Raw genomic sequence first — 24,406 nt, 5'->3', positions numbered from 1 at the left:
GAGCCAAGGTGACAGAGTGAGTTGAATAGTAATCAGTTCAACAAAAGGATATGCTAATAGACCACAGAGATGCTGTAGTTGCGTTCACTTCCAGAAAAAAGAGAAATTTGATTGTGGAAGTACAGACTGGTCTGTACTTTCTCTGTGCCGCCGAGAAGGTTGTCCCCGGGGTCCTACTGAACCATCTTCCAATGGCTGAAGAGCTGCTCCCTGAATTGCAGTACAGATTCTGTCCACCTAGAGGTGCAATAAACAATCTTCACTGCACATCTCCTGGAGAAATGCAGTGAGCAGCATCAACCCCTCTGCATGGCCTGTTTATCAATCCAGAGGTGCTGTGGAATATTCTTAAATTTGGCTGCACGGACAAATTATCTCCCATCTTGTGTCTGCAACATGATGTTAACATGTTCTTAACCAATGGTTCCTCAACAGTGCCAATCTCAGTGCAAACTGGAGTTAAGCAAGGTTGTGTTATCTGTGTATTGCCCAACAGTTCTCTGAATTTCACCTTAACACTGGCTATGCCTCCAACAAACTAGAGTGGAGCTAAGCTACAAGGTAAATAGGAAATTGTATCACTTCTCCAGAATCAAGATCATTCCAACTTCAGCTGCAGAATGTAGATGATGCTTGCATTCTAGATGTTCACATTGAAGCATACACCTGTATGAGAGTGTGGTCCTTTGCCTTCCACAAAGTGAAGGTCCTCCAGCAACCTGTCCATGTTTTACAACTCTGTCCTCCAACAATAGAGACCTATGTTCCATATCTTAAAGCAGTCCCTCAACATCTGATGAAAAGAGTGTTTGAAGGTCAAGACCTCAGTTCTGGTATGGTCTACTGAGCAGCAGTGATTCCTTCCATCCTGTCTGTTACAAAGATATGGTCTACCTAGAACAAGTGCATCCAAACACTGGAAACTACCAATGCCGTCTCCACAAAATCCTTTAAATCCACTAAGAGAACCAACATCAGCATCCTCTCTGAAGCCAGCATTCCAGCACTGAAGTCTTAATTACACTCAGTCGGCTCCAATTGACAAGGCATATTGTTTGCATTATCCAGCACCAGCAAGAGATTTCCAGCTGGACAAAATGATTCAAGAATTTCCTCAAAGTCTGTTTGGGGGAAAAACTATAATGATTCCATTATTTATGAGAATTCTAGGCCATACTGACTCAAAATGGAGTGTTCAGGATGGCAGTGAGAACCTCGTTCATTTTTTGGGACCACCCAGAAACTCAACATAAGTGGCAGACAGAGGGATCCAGCTCTCAAATACCCAAACCAGAGTCTGTAAAACCCTCATTGGTCCCTCAAACACGTGGACTACCAAAAAGAACTGTTTTATGAAATGAAGAATTTTAAATGACTGGTTGATCTCAAATCCCTCACAGTCATTCAGCCTTCTCTGTTTTTAAACATTATTGTCAGAGTCCACAATGTAGTTTGGACAAAATGGTACAGAGAAGTTGGGGTACATTAAGATTGCTGTGTTCCATCTTAACTTGGCACTAACTATAAACAGAATATTATACCTTGCAATACAGTTATACAGGAGCACACAAGTAAATAAGACCACGAGCAAACTGAATTTCTATCAAAGCTAGAAAATTAAAAGTTTTCAGCAGATTTTTGATTCATTCTCAATAAAATCTTATGTATTATTTTGGTTTAATCTTAAATTATATAAAAACCACAGGAAAAGGTGCAGTATGAATTCACTAGAGGCTAAAATTATGAAGAACAACTTAAGTTGATGCATTTTTATGAAAGGTTTGGTCAATGTCTTATCACTTATTTTAACGTCAAGGACCATCAGGTGAGAGGTTTTTAAGAATTCTGTTCTCTCCAAAGCCCAAATCCCAGATCAGAAAGTACATAATTGCTAATGAACACATTGGCTTTTATAAACGTGTATTGCCAGTTGCATCAATTAGTGCATTCTATTGTCTGAGCTGATCTTTTTTTTCCACATCTGGCAAATTGACCTTGAGAGTAGTTCAGCTGAACAATTTAACTGCAGTCTCTTAGTGCATGACCAGCAGTGCAGGAAATGCAATCATGAATAGGTGTGACTAAGAAACCTACTTTTCAGTGGCTCAATTGTTCTCTGTCTACTGCTAACAAGAGACATTCTTCAGCACCAATGTACTCTTCTTTGTCTCATTATGGAGAGGAATGAAGAGCAATTGATCTTAGAAGGTATTATAGGGGAAGGGGTTCTGTATTCTTATTTCACTGTGGCATTTTCCCTCCAAATGTTAATTGGAATAGTTAAGTCTGATAGCATTCCTGTTGCAAAAAGTATTGGTATTTAATGTGTGATATGGGCCTGTCTTGCTTAAAGGTTATTTACTAAAATCTGTTACATATTTACTTAACAGCAAACCAGTTGGTTCTGAGCCTACACCAAAATCTAGGATTTCTGACCTTCCTCCGGTCTCTCCTGATCATATTGGAGGATACAAACTAGCAGCTGCTACTTTTGCTGGCATTGAAAACAAGTTCGGGCTTTACCTGCCTAAATTTAGATCTTCGGGTGTGGCTTCAGTCCATCCACAGGTCTCGGCTGGTTCTCCGGAGTCTTAGGAGATCTCTCTTATGAGGTGCAATCAAATAACATGGAGCAATGTTGAAAGTAATAGCTGCATGTTGATGGAGGTCAGTTCAAATTTGATTGAAATCATGTATTTCTTAATTCAATTTTTGTAATAATACTATGTCTGAATTGTTTGCATTGCAGAAAATTGTCGTCAGACTTTATTTGTATAATTTTAGAGATCATAAAAGACAGAAACAAGGACAGTTAATGCAGCTAGAAATAAATACTTAAAACTAATTAAGTTACATGATTGTTTCAGAAAGCAGTGTATTCAGTCAGTGATGCAGATTTGAGGAGTTAATATTTCTGTTATGCTAACTCATGATCACTTTAAACAAAAATTATTGATGTGCTTTTCCTTAGTCTTTTTCCTCTGTTGCTTATTGAGGCATCAGAAATAGTTCAAAACAGAACTTGTTTAGAACAGTACTGTATTAAACCTGCTATTCATGAGAAAATATCAAATGTTACAAAGTTTAATGCACATTTTATTTTGTTGTCTCGATGGCCTACTTTCCATTTATTAAAATTATGGTATACAAGGTTCCAAAAATAGTTTCACGGTAATGTGACTGCAGCTAAGAAAGATACCTACAAAATTGAAATCAACCTGTCTTCTTGAAACTGCCTGAGAACAGTGAACTGTGAATGTGGCAGGTTGGTTGTAGGTGTTGCTTTAGATATCAAGATTCCAGCTCAGCCATGGATCACAGTTAAAGAACACCCTCCCCCCCCCCCCCCCCCCCCCTGCCAAATTATTGGCAATTGGTTCCTGCACTTGGCAAAGAATGGTTACGGCAAAATACTTTTTCTCCCTCGACGTTTTTATGCCCTTCACCTTATCCTATGTAATGGAGTTGCCACTTGAAGGATTTTGCATAAAATCTACATGGTTGACACATGGTGAAAACATGATCTTCATGCTAGGTAGAAAGCAGAATTCCAACTGATGAACCCTGTAGTGTTTCTACTATGAGGCAAAGGTGGAACTAACAATATTAAATTGTTACCCTAAGAGGAAGGTAGATGGAACCAGCTTCAAGATACTGTTAGTTCTGGCATTCATCAAGGGCACTGGTCTTGGTGGATAAAAACATACACCCTTGGCATAGTAGAAAATTTGGTCACTAAAAACCAGTAATTGCAAGATAAATAGGGAAGTTGGTATTATTCTCTAATTATGTTCACCTTTATAGCTGATTTTAAATAAAATTATTATCCATGTATGATCTTTTAATTTAAAATATCTGTGGTGTTATTTTGCTTTGCACAGCTTGCACTTGATATACCTGTACATATTGTACATCTGTACAGAGACATCATAGAAGATTGAATAAATCACATGATGCTGGGGGGCAATATGCTTGAGTTAAAGGGTTGCTGAAAAATATTGTACAGATTGTTTTGTTAAATCATGGCATTTAAACTAAACTGTTACCATGTTACTGTTTTAAAGAATTATTTTCACTATTGATTTGTTTTATGAAAATGTGCTACATTTGGTGTCTGAATTGCTAGGAAAACTGGATCTGACAAAGCTAATTTTAGGACATCAGCAAAGTCCAAAAAATGCTTTTTATTATTATTATGTATATTTCAGCATATTTGCTGAAAATATTCTTTAATTTTGTAACTGGGTGTTTCTCGATGATATGAAGCTACATTTGAAATATGTACAGATTAAGTTTCCTTAGGCACTATTCAAGTATGTACATTAACCACCAGCAGTTTACTTGTGTGACAAGGAATACACCTAATGTGACATTTCTACAATTAAACTGTATATATGGCAGATAAAACCAGTTGCATTTTTGATATGTTTCTGTAGTAAACTCAAATGAATTAACAGTAAATTTGATATTGCCTGTGGAAAAATAGATGGTTCCTTGTACCCTAAATCCCATTTAAAAAGTACACCACTAATAGTACAAGGGGCACATTGCATCAAGGAGAGCAAGGGAACCATAGACTGTTACACAAAAAGAGCACTTCTACTCTCATCTGATGCCAAAAGAAGTTGGAGGGGAAATTGCTTGAAGTCACACCATGAAAAGGACTGTGCATGTGTGTATATGCTTGTACTGTTCAATATAAAACATCACATACAATATTTATTTTCCTGTAAGTTTTATTATTTGTAACAATTTTCATGCCAATTTGACATAACTTTTGTAAAAACTTATCTAACAAATTGATTAGTTTAAACATTGTCTGTTTAGGTTAAATAATAATGTGTTTTATTGTGCTCTTAAGTAGTAACAGAAGAATGATCATGTCAGATATGTCCCAGATGTAAGATTTGCACCCTGGAAAGTAGTCCACACAAGAATCTTGCAGGTTCAGATTTGAATTTGAAAGGTAGCATTATGAACAGTCAAGCTGGCTAACAGGTGTTTATGCAATAATTTGGCTATTTTTTGTGAAGTAGTCACAGCAGTTAATAGTTGACAACTATTTTAAGAACTTGTGCATTTCGTTTTACTAGTTTTGTAAATTGAGAACTAAGGATACCACATTTAAAGCAGTTCCACTAAATTAATAAGGGCCTCCTGAGAAAAGAATGCATCAATTTACAGATCACTGTTAAAAATATTTGTTTGCTTTTGCATCTTTAAAGCAAAGGCTTATTTTACGTCTTAGCTGTTGTTAAATGCTACAAATACTTTACAGCCAGGGAGCATCAGTGCAGAAGAAGTTAATGTGTCAGGTCACAAACCTCAAATATTAACTTTGTTTCTCTTTCACAGTAGATGCTGCCTCATCTGCTAAGTCCAGTATTCTCTATTATTTTAGCTTTCCTGCATCTTCCAATGCCTAAAACTATAGCTTACGACCATGTGGAATTGTAACTCTTGTTAAAACTTCACATTTCCCAAAAGAAGTTTTAAAAATTAATTAAAATACTAATATGGATAAGTGCTATTTCCAACTACAAGAGAACAAATTTCCCACATTGACTCTTGCCTTTCTGGTCATTACTGCACAATAATGTCAACCGGTTACAGATTAGTGGCAAGATGACTCCTGCAGTATTACATGCAATGGGTGAGTTCAAAAGTGTTACAGATAGAAGTTGAGGTATCAGAACCACTATACAATGGAAAGTGATTTTCCAAAGAATACTTAAAAATTACAAATCTAATACAGGAAAGTACAATCTTCACAAAAGTGGAAGTCAAAAATACTACAGGTAGAATCAGTTCCTTAAGTATGAATTTTATAAAATTGCTAAGAATTCTACCCTCTCTTCTACTGTTGCACATATTGGTGACACTTTAAATGTTTATTTGACTACCTTTTGTGATGGGACTTATTATTCTATTGAAATGTGGGAAGAATGGAATTAATAATTTTGTTGCACAACAATTCATGTGCCATTTAGGAATTACCAAACAAGGTACTAAGTTTAATTGGACAGTTAATTGAAATGCTGTTTCCTACTCTACATACAGGTCTTGGCTTGAATTCTGATCTGCTATTCATGCTGCAATTTCTTCCTCTGCATCAGCTCTGTTCGCATTTATTTCTGCCAAAGTTCGAGCGAAGCGTGTCCATTCATCACTTCGAGGAACTGCTATTTGCTGTTCAGAAAAAAAGAGCAGTTTTAAATTCTCACAGCCTTCAGTTAGATGGGTATGTGGACAATTTAAAACAAGACAGAACCAACAGCCAGGGGTAGACAAAGTATCATCTTCCATCAATGTTAAATTCCCATGGTATATTCTGAAATACGTCCAATTACTTGAGTTAATTACAATTTTATGATACCTTTGGTGATAAAGCTTTTGGCACAGTCATACTCTGTCATTCAAATGAAATCTTATTATGATGGGCACTCTGGACCCAAATGAACAGTCCACCATCGATAGCAGTCATCCTTTACCACATTTCAGATTAAGTGCCCTGTTAGCTCTCCCACTCAAGAGACTGTATGGTAGCAAAGTTCTGAGCTCATTGACCTGTTTAATTGTGAGATCAATACACGTGGTGAGGGAACACAAAGCAAAAGGAGCCAATGAAGGTTCACACATATTTTTAGTTTTACAGTCAATTGCTTTAGACCTTGTAATTTTAAAGTGCATTGCTAAACAGTGGTAGCCTTTCATCTCCCAGTTAAATGGGTAAACAAAGTCATGAGACAGACTTAAATAAATACAATATTCTAGGACAGCCATAGGTAATGTGTGGCAGCACTTTGTTCCAGAAGGCAGTCATTCTTGTTAGATTAAGTACAATGAGCTGGTCAGTCAAGAGAGACAGAAGGTATAATTAAAAATGAGGCAGGTAAGGGGATCCCAAATGTAGCATGACAAGAGCCTCAGTCCTTGTACTTGTCAAAGAGGTAAGATGTTCTTGTAAGCTATGAGCAATTTACACAAATAACTGGTACAGGGAGTAATTCAAGTTGAAAGAGTGAAAAGGAATGTAATAGAGTGCTGCATTTTTGGGAGAACAGCTACTGTTCTCTGCAGTGGCGAGCACAAGTTTGGGAAGCTGTGTTGCCTGCCTTGTACTGGAGTTAGGGATGTCTCCTTGAGGCTGGAGTATGGAAGGGGTACAATCCTGTTGTAATGGTCTTTGGGGGACCAAATGGCATGGAAAAAGGATGAAATTCTGCTGAAAGAACATGAGAAGTGGGGGTCCAAACTGATAAAGGGTAATTATGATCTGGGAAGTGAATATGTGGTTCAAGGATTGTGTGAAAGAAATGGATTTCAACTGATGTGACACTGGCAAGAATACTGAAGAGGGAGCTGTTCCATTGGACTTCATTTGAATTAAGTATGTCAAAGTTTTCAATAAGGCTTTTAGTGGGGAATGGTGTGGGGAGTGGGGGGCAGTTCTGATGAGAGAAAACTTAGGAAGTTTAAGAGAATGAAGAAGGTGATACTGCCAGATAACAACATGGATAATGATAACCAGAATTTCTGGAAGAGACAGTGAAAACAAACATCAGTATTCCCAGAATTAGAGTCAGAGCAAGGAAAATTGGTAGAAAGATAGAAGTGAAGGCTCTTTACTGAGATGTGTAAAGTTAAAAATTGTTCTAGGATACTTCTCTTTTAAAAGAGTGGGCTATCCCTGATCTTAAAGAAAGGCATAAAGGCAGTAGAGAAAAAGGATCTTAATTCAAAAACACATGCAGAATTAGTTTGCATAGAACTAAGAAAGAGCAAGAGCAGAAAACATTGGTAGCAGTCATCTTTAGGCCCCCAAAACAGTAATGCAAGGCTTAGTATAAATCAAGAGATTAGGATAAGACAATTATGGGGCCTTTAATCTACATGCAGACTGGGTGAATACATAACATGTATGTAAGTTGTTTTTCTAGATTAATATGTTGAAGAAACAGGCTATTTAGATCCTGTCTTGCTGACAGAGGGGGGGGAGTCAATTGATGAATGGATACTATGGAGTCTTCAGGGAAGGATCTTAATGGACAACTTTATTTAAAAATCAAAAGTGATTTAGTTCAATCTGAATAAAAGAAACTACAAAGGCACAATGTGTGAGGTGCCTCTGGCAGGAATTAATACATGGTTTAGAAGCAATATCTATTGATTTAAGACAAAGAAACCCAAAAGGAAAAGTGGTCCAGCTGTGACTACCAAAAGTCAAAGGTCATATTGAATTGAAAGGCTTATTCAGCTGCCAAAAAATAAGGAAGGAAACCTGAAGATTGAGAGCATTTCAGAATTCAGCGAAAGAGGACCGAACAGAAAACAAGGGTAGTCTAGTTAGAAACAAAAGCAGTCTGTGAAAACTTATATAAATATGTAAAATGGAAAAGATTAGCTAATGTTAATGTCACATAGATAAGAGAAATTATGTTGGGAAATTGGTAGAGAAATTAGCCCAACATCTTGTGTCTACACAGAAGATAGTAGAAAACCTCCCAGAATTAGTAGAGAGCTACTGCTCTACTGTGAATGAGAAGGTCAAAGAAATTAATAAGACTGAATGATTATAAGTCCCAAGGTGTGATAACCTGCATCATGAGTTTTGAAGATGGCAGCTAAGGAGCTCATGGATGCATCGGTTGTCACCTTTCAAAATTCCATTGATCCCAGAGTGATTTCCACAGGGTACAAGGTAGCAAATGTAAACCCATTGTTAAATAAAGGGAGAGAGAACACAGGGAACTATAGAAAATAATAATAGGACTGGGCAGAGTCAACATGGATTTATGAAAAGAAAATCACGTTTTACAAATTATTCAGGAAGTTTTTTTGAAGTAACTCGCAAAATTAAGGCAAAGCAGTCGATGTGATGTATTTGGATTTGCAGAAGCCTTTGAGATTACTGAACAAATTTATAGCTTTGGTATGTGAGGTGTTATAGTGGCATTGAATGAGAGTTGTGTTAACAGACAGAAAAAAGGAGTAAGAATAAGGTCTTTTTTGGGTTGGAAGATTTTTGCAGTGTGGCAGAGAGAAGGATAGAGGGAGGCTTCAGGAAGATACAGGCAGATTAAGTGAATGGGCAGTTGGAATACAAGGTGGAAAAGAATATTTTAGAGAGTTTGAAAGGTTTTGGTATATAGTGGATGCTGAGTATTTGTACAGGAATCACTGAACGTTAACATGGAGAGCAGTTAGGAAGCCTTTATTGTAGGAGGATTTGACTGCAATAGTAGAGAAGCTTTACTCCAACTATTAAGGACTCCAGTGAGACTGCATCTCAAATAGTATGTACAAGTCTTGTTGCCCTACCTAAGGAAGGATATACTTGCAATAGAGGGAGTGCAGCAAAGGTTCACCTGATTTCTGCAATGGCAGGTTTATTGTACGAGTTGGGGTTAATACTCTCAAATTTAAAAGAATGAGATGCAATTTTGTTGAATTGTACAAAATTCTTATGGGGCTTGAAACAGAGATTCAGAGATGATGTTTTCCTTATCTGGAAAATCAATGGTCACAGTCTCAAAATAAGAGACTGGCATTTCTAAACAGATGATTTAAAAACCTTCTTTTCCCAGAGTGAAGAAAGGTCCAGGTGCAAAAGTTGCTGATGTTATCACTGATGACAATTTCCCAGGTACTATTGTTGCAGAACCTCACATCTGTAATATACCCCCCTTTACCTACCGAAATCCAACATTGCTGTGCCATTATACAATTTAACAGCAAGGATGAGTTACTCACCTCTCCTACATCATATATCAGTATCTGCCCTTCTGAATTACCCACAGCAATTTCTCTTCCAGTCTGAGTCCATTTCACACGGTTCAGTGCAGGATTACTGTCAACTGTTATGCTTGCTGTTGGTACCTGGAGAAGTAGTTTAGAAAATTATGCTTGAAATATGATAAGGATTCAGAAAATCTCACAAGGAAGGTGCAATGTGAAAAATGCTTTTATTTCACACCTTTTTTTTGACATTTGCAGTACTGCACCTGAAACCCGACATTTATACTATTTTCCTAAAGATAGTATCGGTGACGTGAACCAATAGATTTTACTTACCTCCGTGTCATTGTTTAAATTCCACAAATCGAGTCTTCCCATTCCATCAACGCAAGCAAACATGGCAGGATGGGTGGGAGACCACATAACATCATAAACGTAATCGGCATTGTCTTCAAAGGAGTACAGAGGCTTGTTATTCTGAAAAAGTTTTGTTATCAGTTTTAAGGGACAAAATTATATTGTTCTCTTAAAAACAAAAGAACACCACTATATTTCACGGAAGCTTTTGTCAAACAACACACCAGTTCAAACTGAAAATATGCTGCAAACTTTTGTCTACCTATATGCAATTTATATTGTTTTATCTTGTGTCCCTTTCACCACCTGGTGTTAATGTGAAATACTGTGTTAAATATAGCCACAGAATATTGTTGTACAACAAAAGTCTGCTTGGACACATTAAAATCTAAGCCCACTCAAGCCAGAGTCCTACTATATTATTCCTTTCTTGAGATTGTTCATTTGCAGAATATTATGCCAGGACATTGAATTCACAGCTGAAAAGAGCATTTCAAGCCCACGTAAAAAAGATCTTTGTTTTTATTTACCCCCTTGCCATGGGTTGATGTCACTACCTGATCACGGAAATCTGTAAAAATGCTTTCTGATCCCCAGCAATAATTCTCATCCATTCCCTTGCCGAGTGTCAGATTTTGCCCTGATACAGTCAAAAACGAAATCAACACCCAAAAATAATCCTTCCATCCCAGGCCACGTGCTTTCTGGCTGAATCTGCAACTAACACTGCTGCCTCTGCTGACACCATGTCAAACTAACCCATATAGCCCAAATATTTTGAAAGAACTTGGATTTGAACTGAAACTAACAGTCAGGATTAGGCCAGGTACTCATGCAATTCAGTAATATGAATAGTAATATACACCTACCTTAGTTGTCCATAATTTGACTGTCCAATCAAAGGAAGAGGTTACAAAAAGATGAGAGAAGTCAGCTGGACCAGCTGCAGTGTGATAATGAATACCTGTGATTGGCCCTTGATGACCATCAAAGATCTCACTAATTCCAGCTTTGCTGCAACAAGCAGAAAGTCAATTGTGTAACTTAGTATTAATAAAGTGCATAATATATTTTGAAGATGAATACAAGAGGAAAACGATGTTTGGACAAGTGATAAGCCACAATCTTTATAACACTGCACTACATGGAGGATAATGCCACACTTAAAAGATTCACTCAATATTAATTAGAGAAGAATCAATAATTTAAAAAAATTCAACTGAAAAACAGCTTCACTTTATCCAAAGCCATTTCGCTGATTCAATATTAATCTTCAAAGCAGTACTGCAAAAGTGCATGTGATTGTACTCAATGATGTCAACCTCAGAATTCAGCATAATTGGGCTTCAATTTCATTTACATTGTTTGAAATTTTCACTTGCTCTAAAGATCATTCTTAAGGTTGTCAGGAAGCAAATGATGACAGTGGCATCAGTATTATTTTGCAACCAGGTTACGCAACGTGGATTGCTGGTGAGGCTGCTAGGACTGAGACCAACTAATTACAGTGTACTTGGTGCAATTCCCATCCATTTGTGACCAATGTCCAAAGAACAACTATTAGGATTCAAATTTATATATACACAGGACACTTAACTGTTTCAGACAGAGACTTGGCATATTCGTCATCAACTATCAAGCTTGAGGGATGATATAGCACAAAAGGTCACATTCTGTAATCAGTCCACCCAAAAGTGATTTAGCAGCCAAATAACAGATGCAATTTGTCCAGTTCCTCCACCTTCAGCAGTTTTTGCAATACCAATTTTAAGCAAATAGGCTTTAAAATGAGCTTGAACACACTTTCAGAAATAAACAACTTTTAATTCATACAGGAGCCACTGAACCTCAAAGTAAATTTTGAAAGCTTTGCCCTTCCTTTGAGGTTTAAAAGATGTTCCAAGAATTTCTTCATCGCATCCAATACCATTGGTTGCCTCTTCTGCAATTCAACTTACTTACATAGTTTGGGATGTTTTACTGTTGTAAAGGGGCTCTATAATTCTTGTTACTGTTAAATGAAAGCCAAATGAAATAATTCTGATCTCTTGCCATATCCCTTGAATTATATTTAAGCCACTCCATTCCAATTATTTGATTTTGAACTACCAATTTTCCCTCTGAGAATACATCAGAGCCAATGAACCTATTCAGCGTCAACACATTAGTATTCTTTGAGTAACACTGATAACCAATGACCTTGAGCTACCAAACTGACAACAAATCATCTGAGCAGACTTCAGAAGGATATAGGCTTTCGAAATGGGCTGACACATGGGAGAAGCAACAAAGCAAGGGAAAATAAAAATGATGGAACTATTTCAAGGTGGCTGCAAGGACAGATGGTGCATGTTCACTAATCTCAAGCGTTGGTGGAACAAAATGATAAAAACAGGATGTGATATTTATCTTAGTAAATACAAACAATTAATATGAAAACCAGGACATCATGCTTTTACAAATCTCTGGCAAGGCCTCTGCTGAAATAATTGGTGTAATTCTTGCTAACTATTTTAGGAAAAATGTCAAGGAACTTGCAAGAAACAAAGGTATTTACTAGGATGAATCCACTGAAATGAGAGTACCATTATGTAGGGAGTTGGAAGAAGTTGGCATCATTCTCATTAGATCAGAAAGCATGTGGAAACATAATGTATGTCTGTAATGTAATGTAAAACTAATGTAAAATTATGAATGGTTTTCCAGATCAAGTAGGGTAAAACTATTTCCTCAGGCAAATAGATTGGTAGTCAGAGAACATAAATTTAAAGTTGTCGGTGAAAGAACCAAAAATGCTTATCCAGAGACAGCAGTTAAGAAATGGAAGTAGAAAAAATGATGGAATCAGATTCCAAATGAACTTTAAGGAAAACTGGACATAAACTTGAAAGACTAATCTGCAGGGATATGGGTGGAAAAAAATTGGGGCATGGGAATGAATTGGACAGCTGTTGTAAAGGCTGAATGGCCTCTTTCAGCACGGTAAAATGCTACGATTCTGACTCAGCAACCTCTTGCAATGAAGAGTAATCCAAGTGATTAATCACATTGTTAAAAAAATCACTGTATACTTAGATTACAAATAACATCCTCGTCCATGTGCAGGCAGAGTAATTTTAAAGGAAGAGGAATAGACCAATTACATAGTTAAGGACAAAATGACATTAGGAAGTGCAGAGAAGTTAGAAGTAAAGAAAAATTAGAATCAGAATCATTATTCAAAGATGCAAAAGAAATAGATCAAGAAACAGAAATGGTTAGAATCTTGCTTGTAAGTAACCGTGGAGAATTTACCTGTTGAACAGAACTTCTGTATATTTGCTGCGATAAACAAATATCAGACTGGCTGACAGATTTAGACCATCTTTCAGCTCAGAATACATGCAGGATCCAAGACTTCATCGATTTCAATAGCAACTCAGATTGTGGATTAGGAAGAAAAGCCATGAATTCTTCATCTAGGCTACCTTTGCCCATCTGACTTTTCCAAACCACACGTTGATTAAGATCTCCCATGATTATCACTGTACCTTTTCCACAAGCTCCCATCACTTCTTCCTCATTCTACTGTTACTACTTGCACAAGTGACTTCTGGTGTATATTTCTCATCTCCACCCGAAACTACTTTTCTATCTTGGTTTCCTGAACTTAATTCGTATCTTTCTTTTGCACTAAGACCATCATTAATTAACAAAGACACTCCTCCACCTATTCCTAGCTTCCTCAATGTCATGTATCCTTCACTATTCAGGTCCCAAACCACCTCATCCTGCAGCCGTGCCTTTGTAATGACTATCAGATCATACTAGCATTTATAAAGAGTTTTTCTTGACCCTGTAATGTCCCAAAGTATGTAACCACAAATGGTGCCCTTTGTGAAGTGCTGTTACAGTTGTAATGGAATTAACAAAGCACCCAATTTAGGCACCACAATCAGCGCAGAGGTCTGCGTTCTCCTTTTGGATAGAGGAGGGTAGGGAGGGGTTGAGGAAATGAAAAATTAAACAATATTGCATGGCAGCTTTTATTCATATAATTTCATCAATTTAAATCAAAAATTCATAAAATTCTGGTATGATATCTGGTGTTTGCAGTTTGTCTGCATAAAAGAGGTTTCACATCTTAACGAAGTCAACAATAATCCATGCAACATTTTACAGTAAAACAGTATGGGAAAATAAGGGCAGCACACTGGCACAGCAGTTACTATTGCTGCTGCATACTCCAGTGACCCAGTTCAATCCTGATCTGAAATACTATCTGTGCAGAGTATTTTCTGTGCCCTCATGGGTTTCCCCCAGGTGCTCTGGTATCCTCCCACATCCCAAACACAGGTTAAATGGCTATTGCTGATTGCCCCGAGTGAAGGTGGGTGGCAGGAAATTCAGAGGGAATAGGCTACAGGAAAGGGCTGGGGATGCAGGACTGATGGGAATGCTCTGGCAGTCAGCCAAATAGCCTCCTTGTAAGGAACTATGAGTAAATATTGAAGGAGTTTTTTTTTACACACTCCCTCTGTAACTGGATCCTTGACTTTCTAACAAACAGACCGCAATCAGTGAAGATAGGCAGCAATACCTCTGGCACAATTATTCTCAACACTGGTGCCCCACAAGGCTGTGTCCTCAGCCCTCCACTCTACTCCCTATACACTCATGACTGTGGCCAGATTCTGCTCTAACTCCATCTACAAGTTTGCAGTTGATACCACCGTTGTAGGCCGTATCTCAAACAGCGATGAGTTGGAGTACAGGAAGGAGATAGAGAGCTTAGTGGAACGATGTCATGACAACAACCTTTCCCTCAATGTCAACAAAAGAGCTGGTCGTTGACTTCAGGAAAGGGGGCGGTGTACATGCACCTGTCTACATCAATGGTGCTGAGGTCGAGAGGGTTGAGAGCTTCAAGTTCCTGGGAGTGAACATCACCAACAGCCTGTCCTGGTCAAATCACGTAGATGCCACGGCCAAGAAAGCTCACCAGCGCCTCTACTTCCTCAGGAGGCTAAAGAAATTTGGTTTGTCCCCTTTGACTCTCACCAACTTTTACCGATGCACCATAGAAAGCATCCTATCTGGATGTATCACGGCTTGGTACGGCAACTGCTCTGCCCAGGACTGCAAGAAGCTGCAGAGAGTTGTGGACACAGCCCAGCGCATTACAGACACCAGCCTCCCCTCCTTGGACTCTCGTTGTCTTGGTGAAGCAGCCAGCATAATCAAAGACCCCACCCACCCGGGACATTCTCTCTTCTCTCCTCTTCCATTGGGTAGAAGATACAGGAGCCTGAGGGCACGTACCACCAGACTTAAGGACAGCTTCTACCCCACTGTGATAAGACTACTGAACAGTTCCCTTATACAATGAAATGGACTATGACCTCACGACCTACCTTGTTGTGACCTTGCACCTTTTGCACTGCACTTTATCTGTAGCTGTGACACTTTACTCTGTACTGTTAGTGTTTTTACCTGTACTACATCAATGCACTCTGTACTAACTCAATGTAACTGCACTGTGTAATGAATTGACCTGTACGATCGATTTGTAAGACAAGCTTTTCACTGTACCTTGGTACAAGTGACAATAATAATAAACCAATACAAATTTTGCAGCTTACCTTCCATGACGGCATGCTGTGTATATAGAACCTTCCTCGCTGCCAACTACAAAATTGTTGACATCACCCAATGGGAAGGACATACAAGTAGCAGCTACTGCCTTTGACTGCTTATGCATCAGCTCCATGCTATCCTGCAAAGAACAAGAATTTCTAGATTCAACATTCTTATTTATTGTTCTGGAATCATGAATTCTAATGAAATAAAACCTTTTTTTTTGCTGAATTCCAAGCTGTTAAGAGAAAAAGTGTGAGGGGGAGGTGGGGTAGTGTCAGGAAAATGGAAGGACAAAAGCATAACCCAATTACATACTAAACCCAGAGAGACCAAAGCTCTGTGTCCCCATACAGAGATAATCTGATTCAATCATGTGATTCCTGATTCTCCACTGTCCAGTTCATTCCATTTACATTTCTGTCCAATGTTTTCAAATGACATCTCTGGACTTCTCAGGACATTTGTTAATAAAGCCAATATGGAGTTTATCAAATGACATGAAAGAAAATTCATATTTATAAAGGTCAGGTAAACTGGATCATAAATTTCTATGGAGCTAATACCAAAGTTGTTTCACCATTAGAAAGCATGAATTATGGTTTGGCCATACTAGCTACTCCATTGAATTCTATTACTGAATGACCAAGAGTGAGCAAGACATAAATATTTTGGCACAGAATCTTTTCTATGTGCTTCTTGGAGCAGTGTCAAACAATACAGAAGATATATGTAATAAACTGATTAAACCTAAACATAGAGGGAAACATATCATTCCCCATGTGAATCAATCAGAAAAGGTTAGAACTTCTTTCATTTAGAGGATGAGTTCTTTCCTGGCAAAGCCTGCAATACTGCCCAACACCATTGCCAATGGTGTACTGAAGAAAATCAGAGATGAAAATATCACAGGGTGATGGAGGTTCTGGTGGGTGGGAAGAGTTTGAAAGATGGAAGTTTGCAAATTATGGCGATATCAGTTCAGGAGCCAACACCAGTCAGCAAGCACATGGCTGATGAATGAACAGGGCCGAATGCAAGTTAGGGTATGAACTGCAGTTTTAAGCAAGCTTGAACTTATGGAAGTCATCTAGCAGAGGACTGAAATTGTTGAAATTGGAGGTAATAATGCCAGGTACAGTTTCAGCAATAGCTTGGATGAAACAGGAGTGTTGATAGCAAAGTTCCAGAGGAGGAAGTAGGGAGACCTGCCAATAGAAAGTCTACAAAGTTAGATGCTGAATTGAGGGTTAAGTGAGTTGCTTTGGTTGAGTATGGATTGGCCTTGTAACCAGCGTAGTGTACATTGAATCCAATGGTGTAGAATTCCACAATAAACAATCACCCAAATACAGATCAAAATTGCAATTCTCTAAAACCTCTTTTAGCACATTGGAAAATTAATGCTGAACTTTCCTGAATGTAAATTTCAGTTATCTACTAAAAAGGAAACATTTTAATTTAATATTAAAGAACTGAAAGCAGCAAAAACAAGAAAAAAGTAGAAGCAGGCCAACAGTCCTCTGAGCCTGCTCTACCATTCAATAAAATCATGGCTGACCACCCTCCCACCCACTCCCCATCTTCTTTGACTCCCTTACAGTTCAAATGTCTATCACCCTTTGAATATATTGACTCCACCTTCACAGCTCTCTAGTAAAGAATTCCAAAGTATCACGACCAACAGCAGAAATCCTTCCTCATCTCCATCTTAAATGTTGACTCCTTATCCTGAAACTATAGTGCCCCCTAGTTCTAGATATTCCCAATAACGGAAATATTCTCTCAGCATAGGGGCACAATAAATTAGTGTTCCAATGCATCTTCCATAATGAAGCAGAACATAGTGTCACATCTACAGACCTCACCTTGAGAATTTATGATCTCAACCATTCCATCAGAAAAAGCTGTCAAATAACATATATGTGCCTCGGGAATAACCAAAATAAATAGAAAAATGCACATTTTTCTTACTGTTTTAATACTAATTACTATACACAAGACTAAATTTGTGAACCATCTCAGTTTTTTTTGGCTTTAGTTTTTAAAAATATTTTTCATCATCTTACAAATGCTTAAGTGCATATGTAATAAAAAATAATGCATAATAAATAAATCAACTAAAAAGTTAACACCATCTGCATGCAATTTATTTACATTACCTGTGGTTGTGAAAGCATATCTAGACTCCATGAGCAAATCTTCCCATCAGTAGAAACACTGATCAGGTTATGGGCATTTTGAGAACCAACCACATTCACGCAGTAGACTGGATGCTGCAAGGAGATTATTGTTAAGTTTCATACTTTTTAAAATCTGATTAATGCAAAATCATTCAATGATTCAAAAAAAGACAAAAAAACAGCTGATGCTGAAAATCCAGAAGAAAAACAGAAGGCAGGCAACATTTGTGGAGAGGGAAATAGATAATATTTCAGATTGATGACCTTTCATCAGAAATGAGAAAAGTGAGAAAATATGCATGTTTTAAGTTGAAGTGAAGGAAGAGGGATGGAGAGAACAAAGAAATTTGTCCGTGAAAGGGTGGTGATCAAGAGAAACCAGGTGACACAGATATTGTTCGTACCATCCGAAAGAAGAAATCAAGGATTGCTAATCATAACTGATCACTCTGGAGCAAGTGTACTTAGAAGGTGATGAATGAAGACATAGAGAGATAGAATAGAATGCTGGAAATACTCAGCAGCTCAGGTAGCATCTGCAGAGAAAGACAAACTAAGTTAATATTACAGATCGATGACCTTGCATCTGAACTGACCGGTTGCAACACTAACCAGAGGGATGGTTATCTGAAACTGCTGAATTCAATATTGAGTCCCGTGGGCTGTCATGTGCTTAGCCAGTTGATGAGCTGATTTCTGCTCTGATCTCAATTTTACCTGGTCCTCATCTAACTTTTCCCTTCCCTTTCTTAACTTGCCTACCTTCATTTCAAAGGCTAGACTAGCGATTATTATCCATTACAAGCCCACTGTCTCCCACAGCTATCTTGAATAACTTGCTTCCTATAAAGACTTTAGTTCTATTCTCCCAATACCTCCAGCTCTATCATATCTGTTGTGATGATGATACTTTCCACACTACTGCTTCTGAACTATCTTTTTCCTGAAAAGTGGTTTCCTCTGTATCACAGCTGACAAGGTTCTCAACTGCGTCCATTCCAGTTCTGAAAAGTTATGAACATATGAATTAAGAGCAGGAATAAGCCACTTGGACTCTCAAGCTGCTCCCTCATTTAATAAGATCATGACTAATATGACTCCATATTCTAGACTACTCATGGTAAACTTTTACCCTATTGCTCATCAAGAATCTATCTAGCACTGCCTTAAAAATATTCAAAGACTCTGCTTTCATTGCACTTTGAAAAAGAAAAAATTGCACCTCATCTGTTTTAAATGGGCAGCCTCTTATTTTTAAACAGTGGTCCTTAGTTTTAGATTCTCCCACAATGCACCCTCCCAATATTCCCTGCTGCCAACTCCTACCAAACCCCCTACTCCCCAAATCAAATCCCCTGAGGACCTTAGTTGTTTCTACCTAGTGCACTCTCACTCTTCTTAACTCACGCAAATAAAAGCCTTGCTTGCCCAATTTTTCCACAAAAGATAACTCAGCCCTTCCAGGTATTAGTCTTCTGACATTTCTACTTACATCCTTCTTTAAATGAGACCAAACCTGTTCACAATAGTCCATATGGGTTCTCGCCAATACCCATTATATCTGAAGTGCTTACTTGTAACCTCCCTACTGTTTCATTCAATAACTTTCCAAATTACTTGCTGGATGTGGATACTAATCCTTTGTGAATAATGCAGCAGGACATCCAGGTCCCTTTGCATCAAGGGTTTTGCAATCAATCACCATTTTGAAAATATATATTTTTAATTTTACCTGCCAAAATGGACAATTTTGCACTTTTCCCCTTTATACTTTGCGTGCCAGATCTTTGCCAATGCACTTCGCTTATCTGTAACTTGTTTAGATCATTCACTAATTATTTTTCCAGCTTTCCTTGTGTCATCAGCAAATTTAGCAACCAACTTGTTTTCTGTTAGCCAATCAATCCTTTATCCACATTTATATGTTACTTTCTATGCCATGAGTTTTTATTTTCTGCAATAGCCTTTAATGCAGTGGCTTATCAAATACCCAATAGAAATTCAAATATCGTTCATCCACCAGTTTCCCTTTATGTCTAGCACATATTACTTCTTCAAAGAACTCCAAAAATTGGTTAAACGTCTCCTCTTTCACAAAATAATATTATTCTTGCCTGCTTACCTTGACATTTCTGAAGTGCCCTGTTATACCCTTTTTAATGACAGGTTCTAACATTTTTCCTACTTCAGGTATTAAGCTAATTGGCATAAAGTTTCCTGTTTTCTTTCTCCTCTCTGGAATAAAGGAGTTACACTGACTATTTTCCAATCTAATGGAACCTTCCCAGGATCTAGGAGATTTTGGAAAATTAAAACTCGTGTATCAAATATCTCATTAGCCTTTTTTTTAAGACCCTCGGATAAAGTGCATTGAGATTTGGAGACGTGTCGAACTCGGTAGCATTCCCTGAATTGTAATTTTCTGGAGTTCTACTTTCTCTTCCAATTCTTGATTTACAGCCACTTCTGGGATGTTATAATGACGACTGATGCAAAATATCTGTTTAATGCATCTCCTTATAGTCCATTGTTAATTCCCCAGACACACTTTCTGTAGGATCAATATTCACAGAATTAACTTTTTTTAAATTATGTATAGAAACTCTTACCCTGTGTTGATGTTTCTGTCATCTGTCTCATACTCTAATTATTTCTTTCTTATTAATCTTTTATTTATTCTTTGCATTTTTTTTTACACATTCTATCCAATTTTCTGACTCGCCACATGCCTGTGCTGTTATAAGCCTTTTCTTAAACTCCGATACTATCTTTTAACATTTTCAGTTAATCACAGATGATGAGTATCCCCTTCCCCATCTTGAAATTTCTCATTCTCATTGGAATATATCTATTCTGCGTATTCTGAAAGATCCTATCAAATGTCTGCATCTTGATTGATTTACCCTTAGCCTATTTTGCCAGTTCACTTCAGCAACTTCTGCTTTTATGCCTTCTTAGTTGTCCTTAATTAAGTTTAAAAAAAATCAAGTCTTCAATGCCTTCCTCTCTCCTTCAAACTGAATGTAAAATTCAATCATATTATGATCACTATTGCCTTCATGCCTTGACATTGAGGTCATTGGTTAATCCTATCATGTTGTAAATTACTAGGTCCAGTATAGCCTGCTCTCTGGTTGGCCTTAGAATGTGCTGTACTAAGAAACACTGAATTCCTCATGTAGACTACCACTTGAATACTGTTACGTGGCCCTAACACCAGTCTCACAAATGGCTTTTTGCCTTCATTATTTTTTTTTATCTTCACCCAAATTTCTTCTACATTCTAATTCATGAACTTAAATTATTCCTCTCTATTGCACCAAGATCATTACTAATTAACAGAGCCTTTTCTATATCTTTTCCCTCCACTGTCACCATCTCCCCTACCCAGAGCAAGGAATGGGGTTTCCCACATCTTACTTTCCATCCCTCCATGTTTAATGCATCATCCTCTGTAGGTTCTGCTGTCTTCAACAAAATACCATCACAAGACATATCTTTTTCTCCTCTTTCAGTGTTCCAAAGAGGCTTGGTTCATTCTTCCCAACCAGTCCCATTCTCATGGCATTTTTCATGCCACAACAAGAGAAGAAATACCTTTCCACTTACCTCTTCTCCTCCCACTATCCAGTCCTTCCAAATGAAACAGCGATTCACTTCCATTTCCTTCAATTTAGTAAACCGCATTTGGTGGTCTCCTCCACATTGGAGAAACCAAATGCACATTGTGTGACTGCTCTGCAGAGCACCTCTGTTCAGCCCACCACCTCCACAGCTCCAGTGAATCCCAACAGAAGCTTGAGGAACATCACCTTACCTTTTGGCAAGGCACATTCCAGTCCTTGAGACTCAATAATGAATTCAACAATCTCAATCCTTCCAGCTTGTGTCAGAACTGTAAGGATAGTAACCTGTAACACTTGCTCAGTTTTTGTGTCCACAGGAGCTACCTGTCTAGCTGAGTATTTCCTGCATTCTCTTTTATTTCAGATTTCCAGTAATTGTTATGTTCTACACCTGAGAATTCCAGCAACATTTTTTCTTCTCCTACATTCTCATTCATCTCCCTCTATTTTCAGCATTCCCAGATAGATCAGCTAAGATTAATAAGCCAGACAACACCAACACCACCTCTTCCATTTTAATAGTCTTGGTCTTCATGCTGTCACAGACATTCACTTTGTTCTCCACTTCCCTTTGCTGCATCTTAAAATATGCTCATCTTCTCTCTTCCTCCAGTTCCAGCAAAAGATCATTGACCTGAAACATTAACTCCATTTCTCCCTGAACAGATGTCACCTGACTTCCCAAGCATCGCCAGCAATTTCTGGCTTTATTTCATTACTGATTCATTTTACTAAGCAAAGCAAGCAAAAGATTTTCTTCATAAGTTTTCCCAAAATACATTTTAATCCCTGACTTTTAAACTTATACTTCAAAATGCAGAGACCAGTTTCAATGGTTGAATGTTACCGTATGAGCAGCGGCAGAGAGTGGTGTTCTCTGGACTGGCGTCCTTTTGTTACTGCGATTATCCCAGAGCACAATCTGACCAGAATATGTTCCTCCAACTACCAGATTTGGATGAAATCGTGCGAAAGAAGCTGACATTACGGATGACTGTTGTAAAACAAAATTAGTTTGATATCAAGAACAAGTAATTTTCAACAGCAGATGCTCGGTAGATAGAATATCAGAACCTGTTGCTCAGTAATCTGATTTTCTTACAACTCATTCAATGCCCCACCTAATGGATAATTAATAAACACCTTTATTTCTACATAATCTAGTTGCATAAAATGTATTAGATTATATTTTGTTCCACTGGCATTCATTCCCTTTATAAATGGTATTCCAGTAATTTGCTCTTTGAATCACAGAATCAAACAGTCATTCCGCTCAACTTGTCCACACCAACCAATGAGCACCTTTCCATATTTATTGCATCTTCCAGCATTTGCTCCATGGTTTCCTATGCCTAAGTGATTCAAGTGCTCAGCTGGACACTTCTTAAATACTACAACTTTTAATAATTGAATATACTGCAAACTTATAGGCTTTTTGAACTCCATAAAGGGTGACGTTTTGGTCAATGTGATCCAGTTATTATGGTATAATCAACTTCCTGGAGCTATTTAAGAATAGCAGAATGGAAAGAAAAACAAACTTTCATTTTTCAAATACATTCCTTGCCAGCTGAATAAGTAAAATTGATGGGATTTGGAAGTATTCTTTGCAATGATTTTGATTGCAACTGGATATGCATCATTTTAGTAAAGTGGATGTTCATTTTCAGAAAATTCTGTTCACTACATTGCAAAACTTATCTGAGTGACCTGAGAATACTATTAAAACAAAATAACCATGCCTAATTTGAAGATTCCCAATACTTTAAAGGCAACATTTATCTATTCCTCATAAAAAAATTTGTGAGTAAAATAACACTTATGGGAAAATCTAGGCTTCACTGTCTAATACATAAGCATTCTAAAGCTTAAAAATCTTCCAAAGTTTAAAACATTGATATTGAAAATTGAAGTAATTGCCTGTCAGCTAAACATCATCTCACCTGAACTTGCTATTTTTAAATCAGATCACCATTTTTAAAAATGTCTATAGACAACAAAATGTTTAATTTTACCTTGATCTGTTTATCTGTAGAAAACTGCAATGTATACTATGCATAATAGTAAAACATTCTTTGCTTTGTTTATGTTTTTACCTATATGATCAAATTACTATTTAGTTTCTAGATCTTTAGTCAATTAACATACGTTTAAGGCTATAATTATACTTGGTCGGTGATTGGAAATGGGTAGCTGCGTTGAGCAGTTCTCAGCTAACACCAGGAAATTTATATTGCAAGCCTAAATTCTGAACTTCTGTCATCAAGAAATCTTTCTGCGTTCACCATGAAGCAACGATGGAAAAGTGACACTATAATTTGCATCCTTAGTTCTGGTAACATCATTAACATTAGAATATCTAATATTATCTGTATGTGCATCAATCTGATCTATTTTCATTGTTATTATAGTCTAATATAATATCTTACATGTTGATAAACATTCCTCACACATATGCTAAAATGTGTAGCAAAAACTTAAGTATTAAAAATTACTGTGCCAGACTGATGAAATAACATTGACAAGCATTCAAGAATCTCTGGCAACGGTCCAGTTTTTCTTTAAAAGCTATCTGGCAAAGATCCAGTTTTTCTTCAAAGGAAACCATGCCCGGACAAGATATCATACTATACCTGGCAGTGGAAGACATACTCTGGAGTTGTTTTCTTAAATTTCATGTTCCATACAAGGGCTACACCATCTGGTTCATGGGGAGCATCCTCATTATTGTTATATGAAGCAACAAGGAGCTCTGGGTACTGTTGACAGTAAAACCAAGAAAGGAAAGGAATATGAATATATAAGCTAAACTGCTTCAGGCACACAGTATTTTGAATGGCAGTTAAAACTTTGTTGTGCGCCAGTCACTTTCAAACAGATGTAGCT

At 37.5% G+C, this 24,406-nt stretch overlaps 2 protein-coding genes across 7 annotated transcripts in view; one reads left to right on the top strand and one right to left on the bottom strand.

Moving 5' to 3' along the window:
* Positions 1-4,582, top strand: part of slc25a12 (solute carrier family 25 member 12) — an 84,916-nt gene extending 80,334 nt beyond the window's left edge. Inside the window, exon 18 of the mRNA XM_052027390.1 lies at positions 2,391-4,582. Within this exon, the coding sequence (XP_051883350.1) occupies positions 2,391-2,595 (205 nt within the window). The 3' untranslated portion in view covers positions 2,596-4,582. The remainder of the gene's footprint in view (positions 1-2,390) is intronic.
* A 136-nt stretch (positions 4,583-4,718) lies between these two features.
* Positions 4,719-24,406, bottom strand: part of LOC127576716 (cytoplasmic dynein 1 intermediate chain 2-like) — a 94,788-nt gene continuing 75,100 nt past the window's right edge. For all 6 annotated transcript variants that reach the window (XM_052027409.1, XM_052027446.1, XM_052027404.1 and 3 more), the window contains 8 exons: positions 24,154-24,279; positions 22,368-22,514; positions 17,874-17,987; positions 15,717-15,850; positions 10,965-11,109; positions 10,075-10,215; positions 9,754-9,879; positions 4,719-6,189 (listed from right to left, as the gene is read on the bottom strand). In XM_052027409.1, the coding sequence (XP_051883369.1) occupies positions 6,088-6,189; positions 9,754-9,879; positions 10,075-10,215; positions 10,965-11,109; positions 15,717-15,850; positions 17,874-17,987; positions 22,368-22,514; positions 24,154-24,279 (1,035 nt within the window). In that variant the 3' untranslated portion in view covers positions 4,719-6,087. The remainder of the gene's footprint in view (positions 6,190-9,753; positions 9,880-10,074; positions 10,216-10,964; positions 11,110-15,716; positions 15,851-17,873; positions 17,988-22,367; positions 22,515-24,153; positions 24,280-24,406) is intronic.

The sequence above is a fragment of the Pristis pectinata genome, chromosome 1, assembly GCF_009764475.1.
Source record: "Pristis pectinata isolate sPriPec2 chromosome 1, sPriPec2.1.pri, whole genome shotgun sequence".
Lineage (NCBI taxonomy): Eukaryota > Metazoa > Chordata > Chondrichthyes > Rhinopristiformes > Pristidae > Pristis > Pristis pectinata.
Note: the sequence above shows the minus strand (reverse complement) of the source record. Positions and strands in the feature narration are given on the sequence as shown.